This window comes from Plasmodium gallinaceum (genome assembly GCF_900005855.1).
Source record: "Plasmodium gallinaceum strain 8A genome assembly, contig: PGAL8A_v1_62, whole genome shotgun sequence".
NCBI lineage: Eukaryota > Apicomplexa > Aconoidasida > Haemosporida > Plasmodiidae > Plasmodium > Plasmodium gallinaceum.
The window spans coordinates 242,500-265,545 of record NW_021628221.1 but is presented as its reverse complement, the minus strand read 5'-3'; the positions used below and the strand labels follow the sequence as shown (position 1 = coordinate 265,545).

At 15.9% G+C, this 23,046-nt stretch overlaps 5 protein-coding genes across 5 annotated transcripts in view; 2 read left to right on the top strand and 3 right to left on the bottom strand.

Annotated features, from left to right (window-relative positions):
* The window catches only part of ARP1 (actin-related protein), a gene marked incomplete at both ends in the record, with an annotated part of 2,867 nt that extends 1,324 nt beyond the window's left edge, over positions 1–1,543 (top strand). Inside the window, 7 exons of the mRNA XM_028672621.1 lie at positions 78–279; positions 415–656; positions 736–805; positions 872–976; positions 1,105–1,160; positions 1,250–1,351; positions 1,496–1,543. Of these exons, the coding sequence (XP_028526114.1) occupies positions 78–279; positions 415–656; positions 736–805; positions 872–976; positions 1,105–1,160; positions 1,250–1,351; positions 1,496–1,543 (825 nt within the window). The remainder of the gene's footprint in view (positions 1–77; positions 280–414; positions 657–735; positions 806–871; positions 977–1,104; positions 1,161–1,249; positions 1,352–1,495) is intronic.
* A 515-nt stretch (positions 1,544–2,058) lies between these two features.
* PSTK (L-seryl-tRNA(Sec) kinase, putative) lies at positions 2,059–4,041 on the bottom strand (the record flags this gene model as incomplete). The annotated part of the gene is made up of 6 exons (XM_028672610.1): positions 2,059–2,120; positions 2,190–2,246; positions 2,313–2,370; positions 2,465–2,584; positions 2,674–2,930; positions 3,072–4,041. The coding sequence occupies 6 exons, from the start codon at positions 4,039–4,041 to the stop codon at positions 2,059–2,061; spliced, it is 1,524 nt and encodes a 507-aa protein (XP_028526113.1).
* A 370-nt stretch (positions 4,042–4,411) lies between these two features.
* On the bottom strand, positions 4,412–8,557 carry PGAL8A_00099600 (ATP-dependent RNA helicase, putative; the record flags this gene model as incomplete). Its single annotated transcript, XM_028672599.1, has 3 exons — positions 4,412–4,596; positions 4,723–4,993; positions 5,108–8,557. 3 exons carry the CDS (start codon positions 8,555–8,557, stop codon positions 4,412–4,414), a joined length of 3,906 nt encoding a protein of 1,301 aa, XP_028526112.1.
* A 390-nt stretch (positions 8,558–8,947) lies between these two features.
* On the bottom strand, positions 8,948–14,735 carry PGAL8A_00099500 (conserved Plasmodium protein, unknown function; the record flags this gene model as incomplete). The annotated part of the gene is made up of 7 exons (XM_028672588.1): positions 8,948–9,277; positions 9,368–9,548; positions 9,642–9,731; positions 9,869–9,981; positions 10,060–10,153; positions 10,363–12,426; positions 12,571–14,735. 7 exons carry the CDS (start codon positions 14,733–14,735, stop codon positions 8,948–8,950), a joined length of 5,037 nt encoding a protein of 1,678 aa, XP_028526111.1.
* Positions 14,736–16,172: 1,437 nt separating this feature from the next.
* On the top strand, positions 16,173–22,013 carry PGAL8A_00099400 (zinc-carboxypeptidase, putative; the record flags this gene model as incomplete). Its single annotated transcript, XM_028672577.1, has 1 exon — positions 16,173–22,013. The coding sequence occupies one exon, from the start codon at positions 16,173–16,175 to the stop codon at positions 22,011–22,013; it is 5,841 nt and encodes a 1,946-aa protein (XP_028526110.1).
* Positions 22,014–23,046: the final 1,033 nt, after the last annotated feature.

The following is a 23,046-nucleotide window of genomic DNA, read 5'->3' as shown; positions in this document are numbered from 1 at the left end:
AATTTAAATTAAATAAAAATATTTAAATTTATTTGTTTGTATTTTATTTATATTTTTTTTTTTTTTTTTTTTTTTAGCATCCTGTCTTATTAACTGAAGCTCCCTTAAATCCTCAAAAAAATAAAGAGAAAATTGCTGAGGTTTTTTTTGAATCATTTAATGTTCCAGCTTTATTTATTTCCATTCAAGCTATCCTTTCTCTATACTCCTGTGGAAAAACTAATGGAACTGTTTTAGATTGTGGAGATGGAGTTTGTCATTGTGTTTCAATTTATGAAGGTAAAAAGAGAAGAAAATATATTGAACAAAATATATATATATATATACATATATGTAAATAAAAAAGAAAATTATATATAAATATTATTAGTAAAATTATATTATTTTTTTTATTTTTTCATATTTTTATTAAAGGATATAGTATAACTAATACAATAACAAGAACAGATGTTGCTGGAAGAGATATCACAACTTACTTAGGATATTTATTAAGAAAAAATGGACATTTATTTAATACTTCAGCTGAAATGGAAATAGTAAAAAATATGAAAGAAAATTGTTGTTATGTTTCTTTTAATATGAATAAAGAAAAAACTTCCTCTGAAAAATCTATTACCACTTTACCATATATCCTTCCTGATGGATCACAAATATTGGTTAATATATAAAAACAAAATATTTTTTAAAAATTATTTCTAAACCATTTTATTTTTTATTTTTTTTTTTTATTAATAGATTGGATCTGAAAGATATAGAGCACCAGAAGTTTTATTTAATCCATCTATTTTAGGATTAGAATATTTAGGTAAGATAATAATTAAAAATTTTTAATACAAATTTTATATATACTTATATATATATATATATACAGGATTATCTGAACTAATAGTAACATCAATAACAAGAGCTGATATGGATTTAAGAAAAACTTTATATTCTCATATAGTTTTATCAGGAGGAACAACCTTATTTCATGGTAATTTCTAATTATAATATATATTTAATTTTTACAATTTTATTTTCAATATACAAAATAATAATATTATTTTTATTCCTATATTTTTAAAAATAATATATTTTTTTTTAATTATCTTGATATTTTAGGTTTTGGTGATAGATTATTAAATGAAATCAGAAAATTCGCTCCTAAAGATATAACAGTATTATTATATATACTATTTTATTTATATATTATATATTATATATATATTATATATATATTGATATATTTCATTTTATATTTGAACAGATAAGAATTAGTGCACCACCGGAAAGAAAGTTTAGCACTTTTATAGGAGGATCAATTTTAGCTTCTTTGGCTACTTTTAAAAAAATTTGGATATCTAAACAAGTTAATTAAAATATAAAATAATAATAGATTATATAATAAAGTTTTATAAAAAATATAATTAACAAATATGTATTAATATTAATAAAAAAAAAAAAATAAATATAATGAACCTAAATCTATATTTATTCATCTATATTTTTATAGGAATTTGATGAGTATGGTTCCGTTATTCTACACAAAAAAACATTTTAATTTTTTTTTTTTTTTTTAATAAGATTATCTATCAAAAAATTTTTTTTTTTTTTTTTTTTTTTTTTNNTAAAAAAAAAAAAAAAAAAAAAAAAAAAAAAGAAAAAGGAAAAATGCAAAGCATTTACATTGATACATAAACAAAATTATTTTGAATAAAAATATTTTATAGACAAATATTTAAAATATAAATATAATGAAATTTAAAAAAAAACTTATGAAGCTATTTTTTTTTTTTTTTTTTTTTTTTTTTTTTTTTTTTTTTTTTTTTTTTTATATTTTTATGTTAGAATATAAATATAACTAGTATATATTCTGTTAGTTTACGCCTTTTTCTATCTTTTATTTTTTAGTAATTTTTTCAGTAGTTTATTTTATCATTAAAGTTTTTTTTCTTTTTTTTTTTTTTATTATAAATTTTTTTCTAATTTATAAACATCATTTAAAATAAAAAAAAAATAAAATAAATAAAATTAAAAAAAAAAAAATAAAATAAATATATAAAAAAAAATTGTTATTTAATTAATTATAAATTTGTTCTCTATATTTTTTATGTTATATGTTTTTCCAGTTTTGCATTCTATAAATGTGTAAAAAAGAAAAGAAATAATATAAGAATAAATGATAAGTTATATTGAAAATTTACTACCTTTTAATAATTGTAATTTAATTAAACGAAATTTTTTTGCATATTCATTTTTTTGGTCTAAAATTAAAAAAATTTAATATTTTTTTTATTTTATATATTTTTAATAATTTATTTTATATTTACCATTAGGAAGCTCTTTCAACTTTTCATGAATAATTTTATTAATAGTCAAATTAACAATCTGCATTAAAAAAAAAAAAAAAGTTTTAATTAATGAAACGCGATTATAATATATATTTTTTTTTTTTTTGTATAGAGAATATAGTTGAAAATACATCTAGATAGTTTAATTCTATTTTTGGCTTATGTTGTTCTTTTATAGATATCAATTTTTTTTCTTTTGTATCCTTGAAATAATTAGAATATTTATATATAAAAAATAGAACTTCTAAAAACTTTTTAAAAAAAAAAAAAAAAGTATATATTAATAAGTTTAAAATTTTTCAATGATTTTAGATAAAGATTATAAAAATATATATATTACTTTTTTCTTTTTAAAAGAATTAACTTCTAAGGATAAAATTTTCATTTGCCATTTGTAATTTCCTTTAATAACATTAATCGTTTTTAACAAATTTTTACATTTGTATTCTTTTAGTCTAATTGCATATTTTCTATGATATTTATGATTTTTTATAATTGTCTTATCAGATATATATTTAAATTTTTTCCTATTCTTATTTCTACTTAAACATGTTTTAAGAGGAGTATTCATAAAAATTTGTATATAATTGTAATAATCTAATGAAAAAAAAAAAAAAAAAAAAAAAAAAAAAAANTAAAAAAAAAAAAAAAAAAAAAAAAAAAAAGTAAATATGCATACACATATTTGTGTATTTTAGGTTCTAATTTTAGGTTTTTTTTAAAAAAAAAAAAAATTACATTTTTTCGATAATATATAATACTGTTTTCTCATCGATGGAAAATGAAAGGTATCATTTAAGATAATTATTTTACTTTCAAGTTTTTCATTACAATAATTATTTTTTTTTTTTTTATTATCTTTTATATAATTTTTATTATTTATTTTCATTAAATTCATACAATATTCATAAGCAATTGTTCTTGCTGTTTTCCAGTTTTTTGATTGATTAATTAATGTTACTTTTTTTTTTTTTTTTTTTTTATTTATAACAAACTGTTCATTCTTAATATTTGTTTTTTTAATAAACAAATAATAAGAATTATTTATTTTTTTTGAGAAAATTATATATTTTTTATTTAATGTATATATGTATTTCCTATTAGTTATGTTAAATTTAAAAGTGTCTTTTTCTAAATTATGGTAAAATTGTTTTTCAATAAAATCAGTTGATATGTTATAAATACAAAACTTATTTTTTTCTAAAAATTTTTTAAAATATATTTTCCATTTTACTATTTCTTTATAAAAAACAAAAAATATTTTAGAATTCTTAAAATAATTAAATAATTTTTGGCGTTTTTTAATTCTCCACTTTTTAATTGTGTACTTTTCATATTTATTATTATTCTTAAAGTTTTTTTTTTTTTTTAGGTGAATTAATTTCATATATTTATAAGAATAAAAATACTTATTTTTTATAATAATACTAAAATGCCTTATCAAATATATTAAAAAGTTAAAAGAAATTCTCAATTCATTTTTTTCTTTATAAACTAATTTATATCTAAAATTATTTATCTTATAAAAATATTTAATTAATTTTACGAAGAATATTTTCTCTTTTATATATTTATGAGAGTTGTCCTTTGTTAAATTCACAAAAAAATAGAGAAATAAAAGAATTTTTTTTTTTTTTTTTAATAAAAAATTTATGAAGGTATCTTTTCCACTACAAGGATTACCGTAAAATAGTAATATGCAATTCATTTTTTCAAATAAAAAAAATGAAATATCTAAAATAAAAGATAAAACAAATTAGAGAAAAAATAACCATAAAAAAATAAAGAAATAGTAATTTTATAATGTAAAAAAAGAAAATATTAATAATTATAATAAAAAAAATATATAAACAACAATAAATGAAAAAGTAACAAATTTAAGATAAAATATTTTAAAAAAAAAAAAAATAATAATAATAATAATAATAAATAAAATTTTAAATAAATAAAAATAACAAAAAAAAAAAAAAAAATAAAAATAAAAATAAGTAAATAAGACTTCAATTAATTTAACAAATGATAATTTTATTCTTATATAATTAATTCATAAAAAAATTAAATAAAATTTTTTGTTATTTTCACTTTTTTTTTAAAGTAAATATATTATTCATATAGCAATCTATATCAAAAACATTTATATTTAATTTATTGAAAATTTCTTTATAATATTTTCTTTTATATTTTTTTTCAAAAATATTTATTATTGTTCCTTTATTATTTATTCTTCCTATTCTTCCACATCTATGGGCATATTCTGTTAAATCTAAAATAAAATGTATATATATTTATAAATATATATATAAATATAATTAAATTTTATTAATAGTATTTTGCATTATTTATATATATATATATGTATTTTTTTTTTTATTATTTTTTTAAAAATTACTTGAAGGCATATCGAAATTAACAACAGTCGTAAATCCTACACAATTTATTCCTCTATATAATATATTTGTTGATATAAATAAAAAGTTTACATATTTTTTTAAATTCTTATAATCTATTAAATTATTTTTAAAAAAGTTTGCATAATTAATATCTTTGAAAATCTTTTTTTTTCTTTTTTTTTCTTTTTCATTTTCTTTATGACCAAAAATTGTCTGAATATCTACATCAAAACGATTTCTAAATAAACTCTTCAAATCCATAACCCTTTTCTGTAAAAAAAAAAAAAAAAAATTGAAAAATATATAAACATAAAAAAAAAAGTTTCTAATATTAAAAATAATGAATAAGTAAAAAATATCATTCTAAAAATTGTATTAAATTACTTTAGTATTACAAAAGACTAAAACATTTTTATTCAATGGGTTTGAAAACAATATTTTTAGGAAATTAAAAATTGCATTATTTTTTTTTTTTTTATCCTTTGTATCATAATAATAATTCAAATGTATTAAATTTTCTGGAATTTTAACTACATCGTTTATTTTAAATAACTCATTTAACGTATTTTTTTCCAATTCGTAATTACCAAAAGATATATATTTTTTTAAATCTTCATTTTTTTTCTCTATATCTTTATTTTCATTTATTAATTCATTTTTATTTTTAGTATTTATTTCCTCATTAACTTTTTCATTTATAATTAAGTTATTTTGTAGATTATCGTTTTCTAAAATATTTTTATTAATTTTATATCTTAAATTTTGTAAAAAATTTGTTGTAATTATATGTTTCGTATAAGTTAGATAGGAATAAACTGCAGAAGTAGCGCTACAACATATTACATTAGTATATGAAATTTTTTTTTTATTATATATTTTGTTTTCTTCTTTATTATTTAAATAAATACTTTTTAATAATTTAGAAAAATATGGATTTTCTAGTTTTATTTTTTGGTCACTACTTTTGCTATCACTAGTTTTAAAAGAATTAAAAAAAAAATCGTATTCATCAAATATAACTGTAGAAATATTTTTTAATTTTATGATTTTTTTTTCATTTATTAATTTATCTAGTCTTCCTGGTGTACCTATATATATATTAATATTTTGTAATTTATCAGAAGACTTATTGTTGTTATCACAATTATTACTATTTCCATCAGAGCATTTATTGATATTATTATCACTATTACAGTTATCAGTACTATCTAAGTTTTCATTGATGATATTTATTTTTTTTTTTTTTAAACTTTTTAATTGATATTTTATATTATTTCCACCAATTAATAGGTATACATTAATATTAATTTTTTTTTTAAAATTTACATTTATTTTTTCAATGAGAGATTTTTCTTCTTCTTCCAATGAATTTGAAAAGATTAATGAATCGTTATTTTTAAAAAAATCTGAATTAAAAGATTTATAAAAAGAGTTAATTATATCTTTATGTAACTCATAAATTTGCACAGCTAGTTCTTTATTATAGGTGAGAATTAAAATGTCATTTTTTTTTTTAATTTTTAAATCATTTATATTGTTATCATTCCATATATGTTCTTTATGATTGTCATTTTTTATCTCATTTTTTAAACTATCATCTTCATTTATTACTTTTTTTTTTTTCTTCTTCTTATTAATTAAGTAATCTAAAATATTATTTATCTTTTGCATATTATAATCAATAAAAAAATTTTCTTTTAATTTATCTATACAAAAAAAGGAAGTAAAGTTTTCATTAATATTTTTATTTTCATAGAATATCTTCTTTTGATCAAATAAAATGTTTTTTACATATTTATCATTTTTAATTAAATTTAGCATTTCATATTCTAAAAAATTAAAATTAGAAATACACTGAAAAATTGGTAATAAATATATGAGTGTTTTTCCTGTTCCTGTAGGACAATGTAGAAAAAATGTTCTTATAAGTTTTTTGCTCAAATCGTTATATTTATTTACATAAATTATTTGTTCTATTTTATTGTCATAATTTATATCATTAGTTATATTATTATCTTTTACTTTGTCTTCTATCACATCTTTTTTATCTTCTTCTTTTATTTCTTTTTCTTTTTTTATATTCTCATAAACTATTTCCTCATTTTTTATAATATAATTATCTTTATTTCTTATTTGTAAAAAATTTGAATCACTATTTTTATTACAGAAAAAATTAGTATTTTTCATAGCTGATAATTTCTTATATTTTAAATATCCTAAACAATTTTGTAAATCGTAATAAATATTATTAATAAAAAAAAGAATCAAAGGAATATATCTTTTTTGATATTTCGTGGTTGTTTTTATTTCATTATATTTTAAGTAAACATTAATAAAATTATCAAAAATTCCTACATCTTTAAAATAAAAATTTTCGTTATTACTTGTTGTTTTTTTTTTTTCTGCAAATTTATTTGCATTTAAGTCTATGATGCTATCAAATTTAATTAATTTGCTTTTTATATTGTTATATTCTTTATTTTGATTATCTGAAATTGTAATTTCTCTTCTAAAATTATCAATAGAGTCCCCAATTTTTAGAATATTTTGTATATCTATATTACTTTTATTTTTTTCATCATTTATTTTTTCTTCAGTTGATATTTTGGCATCCTTATTTTCATCTCCTAATTTTTCTTTATTAATTTTTCCATTTTTTTTTTCATTATTTATTTTATCTTCCTTTATTTTTTCAGACTCATTTTTGTTTATCAAATTGTGACTTACTTTTTCTTCGTTGATTTTTCTTTTTTCCTCATTACCCATTTTTTCAATATTTTCATTTTTTTTTAAATGAATATTAATACGATCTAATTTTATCTCTTTTTTATTATTATTCGTAATATTCGTTTTTAAATTATTTTCTTTTTTTCCTTTATTAACCAATGGATAATCATTTTTTAGAAAATTTCTATCTTGTTCTAAATCTTTATTTTTTTTCTCTAAATTTATTTTATTAGTATGATTTAAATTTTTAAAATTAGAATAATTTTTACTTTTTATTTTTTTTTTTTCCTCCTTTTTTTTATTTATATTATTATCATTCTTGTTATTTTCAAATCTAAATTTTTCATAACTATTTTTTTTACTAATATTTGTAAGTTTTTTTTTTTTTTTTTCATTGAGGTCATCATTATCACTAATATCATCAATAAATATTTTTTTTTTTGGGGGGGTGGGAAGTTTCACATTTTTTGGACGATTTTTTCCTAAAACTTTTTGAAGAATTTCGTTTTTTAAAACATTATTTTTTAAATTTTCATTTTCTTTATATATTTCATATTTTTTTGTTCTTTTGTTTAGTTTTTCAATGGAATAATTTAGGTTATTTTGAAACATATTCAAAATTTTTTCTTCTTTTTTAATTTTTTTCTTTTTTTTCTTAAGCTTTTTTCGATTTATGTACTTTTTTTTCTTCGTCATTTTTCTTTTTACTTTTTTTTCCTCATTTTTATCTTCAGTTGTATTTAGTTCTTTGTCTTTTTCAACTTTATTATAGATCCGTTTAAATGATTTACTGTAATATTTTTTTTTAAAAGATTTGTTACTATTCTTCTTTGATTTTATTTCATTTTGATTCTTTTTTTCTTCTGTTTTATCATATTCATTTTTTTTTTTAAGTTTACCTTTTTCAAAATGCTCATCATATATTTTCTTACCTTTTAAATGTATTTTTTTTTTATCTGTTAAATTAACATAATACGATTTAGATAAATTTGTTTTTAAAAAAGCTATAGAACTTAATTTAGAATTAATAATTAATGAATTAGTTGTAAAAAACTTAAAAAAAAAAAGAAAAAAACAGAATAAAAAAAAAAGAAAATGGAAGTACATTTATAACAAAAAGATATTCCTAAAATAAAGAAAAACAAGAATATATGTTTTTACATATATAAGAAAAATATAAAAATAAAATCAAAATCTATGCACCTATAATAAAATAAAAATAAGAAAAAAAAAATAATTTATAAATTATGATAAAAAAAAAAAAAAAAATTAAAAAAAAAAAAGTTTTTATAATTAAATATATAAAAATAAAAAAAAAAAAAAAAAAAAAAAAAAAAAATACAAAAAGAAATAATAAAAATATACATTTTTAAAAAGTATAAAAATTTGTAGAATAAGTATTCTTAAAAAAAAAAAAAAAAGTTAAAATCATTAAGATTTAAAACAAAATATGTATTTATTCATTTCATATAATTTCATTTAGTTTTTTTTATAAGTTTAGTAATATTTAAAGTGATTAAACACAATTAATGAATGTTGATTTAACCCACATTTATATTTATATTTATAATTTAAAAAAGAAAAATAGAATATTAGAAAATTTAATAAATTTTGGTCTAAATGTATTATTAAGGAAACTATTTCTTTTAAGTTTTTTATTTTTAATAAACATGATATGTAGTATAATGGTTGAATAAGTAAAACATCTTTAACATTTTCTTTTAAAAAAATATTATCTAATATTTGCTTTTCTGTAATATTTTCCCCATTTAAAAAAAAATTTATTCTATCCTTTATGATTATTAAATTCTCTATACCTTTTTTTATCTAATAAAATATTTAAATAAATAATTTGTGTAAATGTATATATGTGTATATAATGAAAATAAAAAAAAAAAAAAAAAAAATTAATTTTACCTTTGAAATATTATTAAGATATAAATTACAAATGATATTTAAAGATATTTTTTTAATTTTCTCATTAATTGTTTTATTTAAACATTTTAAACAAAAAAAAAGAATATCTGGATGTGTTTGCTCAAAATATTTTTCTTCTTTTGAAATATTTAAAAAGAATATCATTACATTAAATAAAAATCTAAAATTAAAAATTAATTAAAAAAAAAAAAAAAAATTTGTTTCACAATAGTTTATCTAATATGTTTTTAAAAATTAAAAGAAAATATGTTACTTGTACTCGTAGGTTTGTTCTGATATCTCATTTTTTACTTCAAAACTTTTTAATTTGTCAAATATCTGAGGGATTATATCACTTAAAATTCTAGAAAAATAAATATAGAAGGAAAAAAAAATTAGTAGAATTATTTCATTTTAATGTTTTTTTTTTTTTTTTTTTTTTTTTATGTAGAAACAAAAATAACATTAAAATATTTTTAATATAAATATTTAAAATTTTACCTATCAAAGGAATATTTATCATCAATTGTTATTATATAATTTATTATATTTAAAGCAACTATATTATTCATATATGTATTATTAGAAAAGTTTATCTTTATATATCCCCATATCTATAAATAAAAGCAGTATTTTTTTTTTTTCATAATTATTAATTTTTTTTTTTTTTTCTTTTTTTTTTTTTGTATTACTTGATGAATTTTAGGATATAATTCAAAAAGGCGAGTTGAAAAAACAAAAAGACACCGTAATATACAAAGGTATGAATTAAATCTTATATATATACTAAATAAAAAATAAAGTAAAAATATAATTAATAAAATTTTTATTTAAATATGAACAAATATATTTTTTTTTATATAAACATATTTTATTTATTTTATTTATTTTATTTATTTTTTTTATTTTATTTATTTTATTTATTTTATTTATTTTATTTATTTTTTTTATTTTATTTATTTTATTTATTTTTTATTTATTTTTTATTTATTTACTTTTCTTGGCATAAAAATCGTTTTGAAAAATTAAAAATATGAGAAACTGTATATCTAATATTTGCATAATATGTTAAATCTTTATAATTTATATTTTCAAAATATTTATTATCATATAAATTATTTTTATATTGATTTTCATTATTATCTTTTTTTTTTTTTTTTTTTTTATTCTCTTCATCATTTATATCATAAAAATCATCATCTATTAAGACATTAACAATACTTTTACATTTTATATTTTTTTTTATTTCTCTTATGATATTTTTCATATCTTCTTTTATAATTTTCGAATACTCATTTTTTAAGTTATTATTTGAAATTATATTAAAGTAATCTAAGCCAAAAATGTTATCATAAAATTTAAAGAAAAAGAAATTATACAAAAATAATTTTTTTTTTTTTTTTTTTACATCTTTATGAACTATGGAAGAATAACATTCATTATTAAATTTATAACACTTTTCAAATAAATTATTATCATTAGTTTTTTCATTTTTATTTATTTTATTTCCGTTTATATGTTCATAAAAATTTTTGTTTAAAATTTCTTTATTTTCTTCATTCATTAATACTTTTTCTAGAGTGTCTTTTTTTTTTTTATCAAAATTTTGTTTATTCTGTTTATCATATTGTTCGTTTAAATCTTTTAAATTATTAAAATTTATGTAAACAAAACCTTGAAACAACAAATTTTTTATAATAATAAAATAATTATTTTCATTGCATATTTGAATTCTTTTATTAATGATATATTTGTAAAATATATATAATATACAGTTAAAAATATTAAGAATATTTATAATAATTTCATTTTTATTTTCATACGATAAGTAAGAAAAATTCAATTTTTTTGTATATTTGATTAAATTTAGGCAAATATCTTTATAAATATATGTATGATAATTATAAATAGCTAAAAATTTAGTTATGTTTAGAATTTTATTACAACTATTAAATGAATCAATATTTATTATTTTTTTATATATATAAGATGCTATAATGTCATTATATATCTTGATTATATTTGATATATTATATTTATCTTTTTTATTTTCTTCATTAATACATATATATGTCTTTTCTATATTCCCATCACATCTAGTAAAACTGCCATTCTTTTTGTTTTCTTTTGATTCACTTAAATAATAATGAATATTTAATAAAGTATATTTAGACAATTCTTTAACATATGAAGAAGAACTGTTTATATTAAACATTAAGAAAGTCAGAATTTTGTAGAAATATTTTTCTAATAAATCATCATACATACATAAAAACAACACACAAAAACATTTATTTAAACATATCATTAATAAAGATATATAATAATAAATGTAAACGTTATCTTTTTTTACTTCTCTCCTTAATTTTATTTCATCCTTTTTTACATTATTGGAAGTTAAAAATAAAATTATTTTTTCTAACATTTTTTTTATATTTATATTAAAATTTAGAAATTTTATTTTTATTGCTAAAGAGAAAAATATATTAAAGACATTTGAATATTCTCTTAAAACATTTTTTAATAAATCGTTTTGCAAAATTTTTTCGTAATAATTATTAATATTTATTAAATTAATGTTTGTATTTATATTTTGACTTTGTAGATTATCTTTTTTTTTTTTTATCATCAATTTAAAATGTACATATAATATTATGATAATAGAATCTAAATAAAAATTAATGAAATGTAAACATTTATATTTATCTTCTAATTTATATGATTCTTCTTTTCTTTCTTCTATATCATTTCTTTTATATATTTCATCAGTTATTTCTTTTTTATCTATAGTGTTTTTTTTTAATTTTTCTATTTTCTCTTTTTTTTCCTTAATCTCTTTCTTATGGTTATCATTACATATATTTGATTCTTTTGAATCAGTAAAATAATATATATCTTCCCACCATTTATTTTTTAAAACAAAATTATCTTTTTCTATTTTTTTTTCTATTAAACTTTCATTACAATACCATCTAGAAAACAATATTTCATCTAAATAGTTATTTATCTCATTTTCATCAGTGAAAAGAAAAAAAAAAATACTTACACCGTTAATTAGACTACAAAAAAAAAAAAAAAAAAAAAAAAAAAAAAAAAAAGCAAAAAAAAATAAATTCAAATGTATAAATAAAAAATTATTATGCATATATACAGTTTATTATAAAAAAGAATTATAATTATTTTACTTTTATAATTTTATTAACCTAATATTTTGAAATTTAAATCCATCTTTTATATTTTGAAATTTATGAAAATTTATTTCTTCTTCTATATTATCAGTTATAAAATGATTATCTTGTTCATTTTTATTTTCATATATATTTAAAGAATAAAGAGTATTGTCTTCACTTAGTAAGTTATAATTAGAAAAAGATAAATTATTTTGATTTTTTACACAAGAAAAATCAGATATTTCATATAAGTGTAATATATAATCTAAAAGATTAAACTTTTTTTGAAATAAAAATTTATTAATCTGTTTATTAATAAAATTGTAATAAAAAAAACCCCTTAAAAAATTTAGAAGAAAAGTATTATCTTGCTTTTGGAATAAAAAAATATTATACAAATATTTAAAATAATAATCTCCTATATTATGATTTAAATTTTCAATAGAATAATTAGATATATTATTTAAAGAACAATTATTTTCTTCAGTTTTTAATAACTTAATTAAATTAAAAAATATAGAATAAAGGTCTTTATAAAAATAAGTATTTTTATAAATTAAATCATACCTTTTCTTAGTATCAAATATCTCATCACAATTTTCAAATTTCTTATTTTTAAAATTAATTAAGTTAGATGAATTTTTATTATTTAAAATTCTAATTATTTCATCTAAATCTTCTATATATATATTATTTAATTCAAAAAATTCTATTATATTTTTGTTAAATAAAAAATAAATATGTGTAAAAAAATTGTCATCGTCATATAACATTTGAGATAAGATAAAAAAAAAACTCATTAAAACTAAATTTTTATTTAAAAGATAAAAATATTTAATAATAATTTTGCATAAATTAAAAATTTCTTTAATGTTATCATCGTAATTAATCAAAATATAATAACTTATAAAATAAATATTTGAGATAATTTTTTTGTTTTCATCTATTTCTATATTTTCTTTTTCATCATGAATTTCATCAATTTTTACCTTTTTTTTTTCATCATGAATTTCATCAATTTTTACCTCTTTTTTTTCATCATGAATTTCATCAATTTTTACCTCTTTTTTTTCATCTTGAATTTTATTAATATATACTTTTTTGTCTGAATTAATATTTTCATTTTTCTCCTCTTGTGTATTAGGTTTTTCTTTTTCTTCATTTTCAGTAAAATACATTTTGGTTAAAGAATTTTCTTTTAAAAATGTAAAATAATTTTTATAATTTTTATAATTTTCGTTATTTAAGTAAACCTTATTAATATCTATCCATTCATTTTTTAGATATAATATGGTAAAATTATTTTGAATACAAGAATAATGCATTAATATTTTATCAAAGCATAAATAAAATATTTTTATAATAAAACTTCTTAAATTTTTTATATCACAACTTTTATATAGAATAAAAAGATTTAGACTAACTCCTTTAAATAATTTTTTAATAATGAAAACATTTTCTATTTTCTGATGAATTGTATACAATAATTTTAAACTTTTCAATTTTATTTTTTTATTTTTATTTATTATATTTTCTAAAATAATTTTTATAACATTAACTAAACATGAAAATAAATCGTAATCTTTATTGGAGTCATAACATTCTACATTTTTATCTATATTTATTAAATCATATTCATTTATATTTTCAAATATATTGAATGGACATACATATATAAACAAATTTTTAATATATTTTATTATTATAATGTTTAGTTCTTCACTGAAAATTGTCAATTGTCCTTTATTTATAGAATTTTCTTTGTATTCTAATTCTAACAATAATGAAATATTATTTAAAAATCTAAAGAAAAATATTTTGTCTTTATTGTTTATTTTGTTAAAACAAAAAGTCAAAACTTTCAAAAAATATTCTATTACTAAATAGCTCTTAGGAATACTACACATATCATAATTTTTTATATAATCATTAATTTTATTTTCCAAAATAGAGTTTTTAAAAACAATAGAAACATTTTCATTTTTTAATATATAGATGTATATTTTTAATTTATTACATATAATTGAAGATATACTATAAAATATATTTTCTCTTTCATCAAATATTTTTAAATTACTTGATATTTTATTTTTTTTAATCAAATGATATATCTTTTTTGTATATATTAAATCATCATCAATACTATTTTTTTTTATAAATAAAATTAATGAACTTATTATATCATTTTGAGATTCCATTGCTACCTATTAAATATATTTTGAGAAAGGAAAGAATAAAAAAAAAAAAAAAAAAAAATTAAATAATATAGTTGTAACAATAATAAAAATGTGTTTATATAAAAATGTTTTTAATTAAAAATAAATTTTTAAATCATTTTATCTCCATTTTAAAAAAATTTTGTATTTTATTCCTGTATAAAATTATTCTTTATATTTTCTATAACATTCTTATTTTTTTTTTTTCCGTGTTTTTTTTTTTTTTTTTTTTTAAGACTATTAAATTCAATTTATTGTAATCATTAACATTATTTTTTTTTAAAAATACATAAGAATAATATATTATATTTCTTCGTTTAAAAAGTTTTTTTTTTTTTTTTTATCAATAGTTCCCAAATACCCCCCTCAAAAAAAAAGAAAAAAAAAGAATTACACTTCAATTTTATGTTTTGATATATATGAAAAGTAATATGAAGTTTATATCATAATGAATACAAAAAAAAAGAAAAAAAATTGAAATTAAAAATTCCAAAATATAAAACTATTTGAGATTTAGAAAATGTTATGAAAGCATTTAATTATATTTTGTCAAAATTTTTAATGAAAATGATTGAAAATTAATTTATTCTTCTATTAAAATTGTCTTTAAAATCTCAGATATAACTTAACATTTTTAAATTTCATAAATTTTTGGTATTAATTTTTTTTCACATATATATATTACGTAATAAATTAAAACTAAATTTTTTAAAAAAAAAGTGTTCCATAGTTATAAAGATTGTTTTATTATAAACTATTTAAAGAAGTTATAGAACATAAATTTTTTTTTTTTTAAAATCTTTGTATCCCTTTTTCTTATTTTAAATGACCTTAATCATGTGTACTATTTATTCTTCACGATAGTATTTAGTTGCTCTTATATTTGATTTTTTTTAAAAAAAATAATATATTTAGTTAAATATATAAAAAAAAATCCTTAAAATAGTTGTTCTTCATTTTTAGTTAGTACCTTTTTTTTTTTTTTTTTTATTTTTTATAAAGCTATAATATTAAGATTAAACAAATTAATTTTTAAAGGTTATTTTTTTATCTTATTAAAGAATTATATCTTTAAAAGAATATTATTAATATAATTGTTAAAATAAGCTAAAACATATTAGAAATATTAAAAGAAATATTTTATATTTAGTTTTTGTACTCTTTGTTTTAATGAATTTTTTTTTTTTTTTTTTTAACTTAGCAAAAAAGTGCACAAAGTAATAAAACAAAATTTTTTTTTCTTTTTTTTTTTTTTTTAATTTATATGTATATACAATATTTTTTAATTAAATTTTATAATTGTTATTTTTAATTATATATATGAAAAGAAATATTTTTTTTTAAAATTTCATAATTGTGATAAGGTCAAGTATATATATATATATTTTTTTTTTTTTTTTTTTTTTTATTTAAAATATAATGCTTATTAAAAATGAAGACGGTGGCAATAATCTTTATGATTTTACTTGTAATAAACCTAGCTCTATTTCTTTATTTCATTATATAAATATAGAAAATAATAAATTAAATAAAGAAATTGATGAAAATAAAAAGGAAAATGTTATTTTAAATAATGAAAATGAAAAGGAAAAACTAAACACAATAGAATGCGTAAAAAAATTAAAAGACAATTCAGAAAATTTTCTTCTCTCCAATGAAGAAAATATTCAAAAAAGTAATGCAGATAATTTAAATAGTAATGAAAATGTAAAAAATGTGTTAGAATTAATTTATCATGAATCCTATAAGTTAATTTATGAAGACACAAATATACATATAGAAATTCCATCAGTAATATATGATGAGAATAATAATTATAGTAGCAGTGAAAATAAAATAAATAATGTAAGAAAAATTGATAATTTAAGAGATTATTTAAATAATAATTTAAAGGATTGTGTTTTGAAAAATAAGAAATTGTTTTTTAAAAATATAAATTATATTACAGAACTACTGAATTATAATTTTTTTTCCATATATAAAAATGTGAATAATTCTAATGTAATTTTTTTTCATCATCATGATAATTTCATAAGTCATATTTTGAAAATTAAAAAAAAAAAATTACAAAATGTTAAAATTATCGAAGAGAAAAGTTTTAATAACAAAATTAATAATGATGAAAACATTTTTAATCCATCTGAAAAAGATGAACTTTCATTAAATAAAAATATTGATGAAAACAATTTCAGTGGTAATCATTTACATAAAGTGAAATTGTGTAAAGATTATCAAAAAGAATGTGATGAAATAAAAGTTGATAAAAATTTTCCAAAGGAAAATGACATATATGAAAAAAATATATTAAAAGAAAGAAATGAACAAGATAAAACAAGTAATAATTATTGTTGTATATATGAAAAAATAAAAAATATTTACTGTATATGTGAACCAGGAATTAATTACAAATATATATATCCACCAAATTATAAAATAGACAATATTAAAATTTTATATGTTCCCAAAACAAATATCTTATTTAATTCCAAATTTGAAAGTGCTAATTTGAAATATGCAATGAAGGAAAAAAATAAAGAAATCTATTCATTGTTTTTAAATCATGATATAAGGATGAATGAAAAAAAAAATCAATGGTTTTATTTTAGTGCTAGTTACGTTCCAGATGAATATTATAATGAAGAATTATATCAAAAAAAAAATAAGCAGAGGAATATGAATGAATTTTTTAATGAAATAAATAAAGATATTTATATTGATTGTGATAATATCAAATATTCTGTTGATTCTTGTGATAAATTTTCAGTATCTAATATCAGAAAGTTGGAAAAACCATTTACTGTTAGATTTAAAATAGTAAATATGTCAAAACCTTATTTTTTATATAGAGAAGGATATTCCCCTTTAATTTTTTCAGAGTGTAAAAATAAATTCGAAAATATTTATTGGGAGAGATGTGCATATGATGTGAAGTATATAAAAAATACTTCATCAAAATATTTTAATATAAAAAAAAACTGTTTTGAAAATTTAAATTACAACACTTATACATTAGAATTTAGTTATGATTTTACTTATTCTTACGATACTGTATATTTTTGTAGTTGTTATCCATATACTTATTCATATTTAACACAATATTTAAATTCTATAAAAGACTATTTAAAGAATAATAAAACTATTAATTATATAGAACAAACATTATGTAAAACTATTTGTGGCTTTAAATGCCCAATCCTAGTCATAACAAATTATGATAATATTAATAACACACAAGAAAAGGAAACAAAAGAAAATCAAAATATCTCAGAAGAAATAAATGATATAATTAATGAAATATCTGATAATAAAGTCGAAGAAAAAAATCATTTCAACAATAAACATATAAATACAATTAAAAATAGCAACTTCATTTCTAATCGTAAAAATGTAAAAACAGAAGAAGCAGATATATTTCAAAACGATGAATTCTTTTGCATTAAACGTTATACAGGTCAGAGGAATATAGAAAATGAAAAGGATAATAAAGTCTCTATCTCAATTAACAATGAACCATGTTTTTCAAATAATAATGATATTAATTTAAAAGATACAGGATTATATATTGGTACATGCTTTGATGATTTAAATAAAGTTAACAAAATGAATAAATCAGATGTAAATGAATATAAAGAAGAAAACTATGGTAATATTGATGATAATATAAGCAATAGTAATAAAATGATTCATTATAAGATATTTTATAATTTAAATGAAAATAATTCATATATGAATGAAAATGATAATAAAAATGATAATAAAAATGTTAATAAAAATGATAATAAAAATGATAATAAAAATGTTAATAAAAATGATAATAAAAATGTTAATAAAAATGATAATAAAAATGATAATAAAAATGTTAATAAAAATGTTAATAAAAATGATAATAAAAATGATAATAAAAATGATAATAAAAATGATAATAAAAATGATAATAAAAATGATAATAAAAATGATAATAAAAATGATAATACAAACATTGAAAATAATAATACCGAGAATTCATCAAATATAGTATTATCACAAAAAACAATAAATAAAAGTTCTGACATTTTTATGAATCAATTTTCTAGTTTATTAAAGAAGGATGTTATTTATGAAACAAAGAAAAACAAAACTAAAGGATCATTAAATTCAAATGGAATTTTAAATTTTCAAAAAAAAGATAAAAATATTATTTTTTTAACAGCACGTGTACATCCTGGAGAAACTAATTCAAGTTATGCAATGCATGGATTTATATCATTCATTATATCAGATAATATATATGCAAATATTTTACGTGATAATTTTATTTTTATTATAATACCAATGTTGAATATTGATGGTGTAGTGTTAGGTCATAATAGATATTGTTCTAATGGATTTGATTTAAACAGACAATGGAATAAACCGATATTTTATCTACATCCAACTATATATGCAGCAAAATCATTGATAAAAAAAATTAGTAAAAATAATAAAATTGTATTTTTTTGTGATTTTCATGGTCATTCAAGAAAATATAATTGCTTTTTATTTGGAAATTCAAATACAAATATATATTTAAAAAATAAAAAGTTTGCAGAAATATTTCCTGAAATAGTTGCAGAATCTTTACCATGGTTTTCTCTTAAAGATACAAAATTTAAAATTGAAAATGAAAATAGAGGGATAGCTAGATATATATGTGGATATGAATTTAATATTGATTGTAGTTATACATTAGAAATGTCTTTAATAGGAGTGAAAATAAGAAAAGATTTTAATTTTAAATCGAATGTCAATAAAGACTTTTTATTTACTATAAATAATGAAACATTCAAAAATAAAGAAAATAATGAAAATAAAGAAAATAAAGAAAATAAAGAAAATAGAGAAAATAAAGAAAATAAAGAAAATAAAGAAGATAGAGAAAATAAAGAAGATAGAGAAAATAAAGAAGATAGAGAAAATAAAGAAAATAAAGAAAATAAAGAAAATAAAGAAAATAAAGAAGATAGAGAAAATAAAGAAAATAAAGATATGATTCAATACAATTTAAAAAATTATATAATAAATGACAAAATAAAAAATGATAAAAAAATTCATAATAATTGGAATGATATTGAGGTAAATGAAAAGACAAATGATAACTTCAAGGAATCTGATAATAATTTCAGTCAAATAGAAAAAAAAAAAAATACAAAAATAAAAGTTGATTCAACTAAGGAAATTATTGAATCTCATAATAATTATGATATTTCTTTTTATAATAATAATCATTCTTTAAATGAAAATATTGAATGTAAAAAGTCAAAAAATTTAAATGATACAAATAAAATAGAAAATAACGCAAGTACAGTTGAAAATTATTATGATCCAACTGCATATGATTTCTTTTATTATGATGAAAATATGTTTTTAATGACTGGTATTAGCTTTGGTATTTCACTTTTCAAATTTATGAATTTTTCAGCATATTATGAATCTTCATTACATAAAATGGTTGATGAAAAAAAATTATTGAAGAGTTCATCAATGACAAGAAATATTAAAGGTACAAATAACAGTGATGAATTTGAAGGACTTAATAAAAACAAATCTAATAATTCTAATGGACTGAAAAAAATAAATCTTAAAAAGAAAACGAGATTAAAGAAAAAATATTTTGATAATTCATGTAATTTTAGTGATGCAAAAATTAATAAAAATAATTTACAAAATGTTGGTAATAATAATTTCTTTAATGATGTAAAACAATTGAATAATGATATTGAAGAAGTGGATAGAAAAAAAGAAGAATTAATAAATAATGAACAAAAATCTAATAATAATTATTTAAGTAATACTATGGAAAAAAATATTATTACTATTAATAATTATAGTAATAGTAATATATGTTCTAGTTATAATAAAAATGGTGATTTGTTTGTTGACAGTAATCATAATAATGTAGGTAAATTTATAAAAAGCTTAAATAGTTATACAAAAAAAGGAAAACAAATTGAACATAAAAAATTTGAGAACAAGAAAGAATATTTGAAAGATAATTACAAAAATATAAAAATTAATTTAAAAGGAAAAGAAGCAAATAACTTAAATATTATTAATAAAAAAAGAGATGAAGAGAAATTGCAAAGTATAAGGCACCATAGAATTAGGCACACTATCAATTCATTCACTGATATTGACAGGAAATATTTTTTGAATAAAAATTTAAATAGTACATATAACGTAAAAGATGATGAAAAGATAAAATTTTTTAGTAGAAATAAATTTAATTTTACCTTAAATTCAAATAATGTTTTTAAAAGAAAAATGAATGAATCAAATAAAGAGGAATATCAATATATTGACTCATTTTTATGCATTAGCGATAATAGTAACAACATTGATAATAATAAAAATAATGATTATAATAATAATATTAATAATAATAATATTAATAAGATAAGTAATAATAATAAAAATAATGATTATAATAATAATTATACCACTGCTGATAATAATAATAATAATAAAAAATATAATCTGCTTAATAAACAGATGAATCGTGAAAGTTTGTTAAATAATAATATATCTAGTAAAAATAATATATATCTTTTTGGATCGAAAAATTGCAAATTTATGATTAAAGAAAAAAAAAATAATAATAAGAGTAGATCTGCAACAGCAAAAAGCAAGAAGTGTATGAAGGATAAAGATATAGAAAAAAAAAAAAAAGTGGAAAAAAAAAGTGCATTTTTGTCTGATTCTTATTTAGATAGAACAAAAATGAAAGATACAGTTATTTTAAGTGAATACATTAATAATAAAAAAACTTTTATAAATTATGAGATTAAAAAAATAAAAGAAAGCATGAAATTATCAAAAACTAGAAAAATAAAAGATCAAGCATTTACAACAGATTTAATACATACAAAAAAAAAACAAAACGAATTGGAAGGTAAAGACAAACACTTCATAAAAAGAAATAATAACATAAAAGAAAAGAATATTAAGGGAAATAAAATGAAGAATAATATAAAGATTTGCAAAAGTTTAAGTATTATTAAAATTGTTAATACTAAAAATAAAAGAGATGAAATGAGTTGTTCGTTTCCAGTTGTTAAAGATAATGATAAAACTATGCGTGTAAAAAGAAAAAAAAAAATAAAAAAAAAAAATCTACATAATAAGCATGTTGCATCTTTTATTATGAAATTGAAAAACTGTTTAATATCTGAAGAATTATTATATGATCATAAATATTTTAAAATATTAAATTTAAAAAAAAAAAAAAATAAAAAAAAACTATAATGATAAAATCAATATACAGTATTAAAAAAAAATGCTTTAAATAAATTACCCCGCAAATTTAAAATGTGAAATAAAATAGGAAATATAATAATTAAGGGAAAAAAAAAAAAAAAAAAAAAAAAAAAAGTGAAATTTTTTAAACAATAAATATATTAGTTAAATAAACTAAAATAAAAATAGAAATAAACAAGATAAAAATATATTTCAGGCTAAAATAAATTTAAAATGAAAGTTAGTTTTTATAATTCACTAAAAATAAAAAAAAAAAAAAAAAAAAAAAAAAAATTATAAAAGTTGGAATATATTTAGACTTAATATAATTTAAATATTTTTTTTTTTTTTTTTAAAATGAATTTTTTAGTTTGTTGTCTTGTTTTATTTGTTTTTCTTTTTTTTTTTTTTTTGTTGTTTCATTATTCTTTGTTTTGTTTTTACATTTTTTAATTTGTTGTACTTTTTATTTTCCATAACTTTTTTTTATTGTTTTTATCAAATGTTTAATTATAGTAAATTTATATTTTATATGTTATAATATTATATGATTCATTTTTGTATCTTGTCTTATATAATTTTTGAAAATATTTTTTCATTTTAATTTCTCTTCATTTTTTTGCAAAGAAATAACACTAAAAATTTATATGTATAATATTTACAAAAAAAATTCCTTAAATGAAAAAGTATTTAATAATGTTTAAAATGATAAAGGAATAATATTTTAAAAATATTTTGTAACTATTAAAATAATTTGTAATATTTTTAAAAAACATAAAAAATTAAGAAAAAAAAAAAAAAAAAAACTATCAAATATTGGAATCTTCATTCACTTAAGAAAATTAATAAATCATCTAAAGAAATTTTGAAATTTTATATTTAGTAAATTTATATACATATAAAATATACTTTTTTATATAAATTATATATAATTAAATTTTTTTTTTATAATCCCAATGTATATTATTGTAAATTATAAATAAAAATTTAATTTTATAAATGAATGAAATTTTTTCATTAAAAAAAAAAAAAAAAAAAAAAA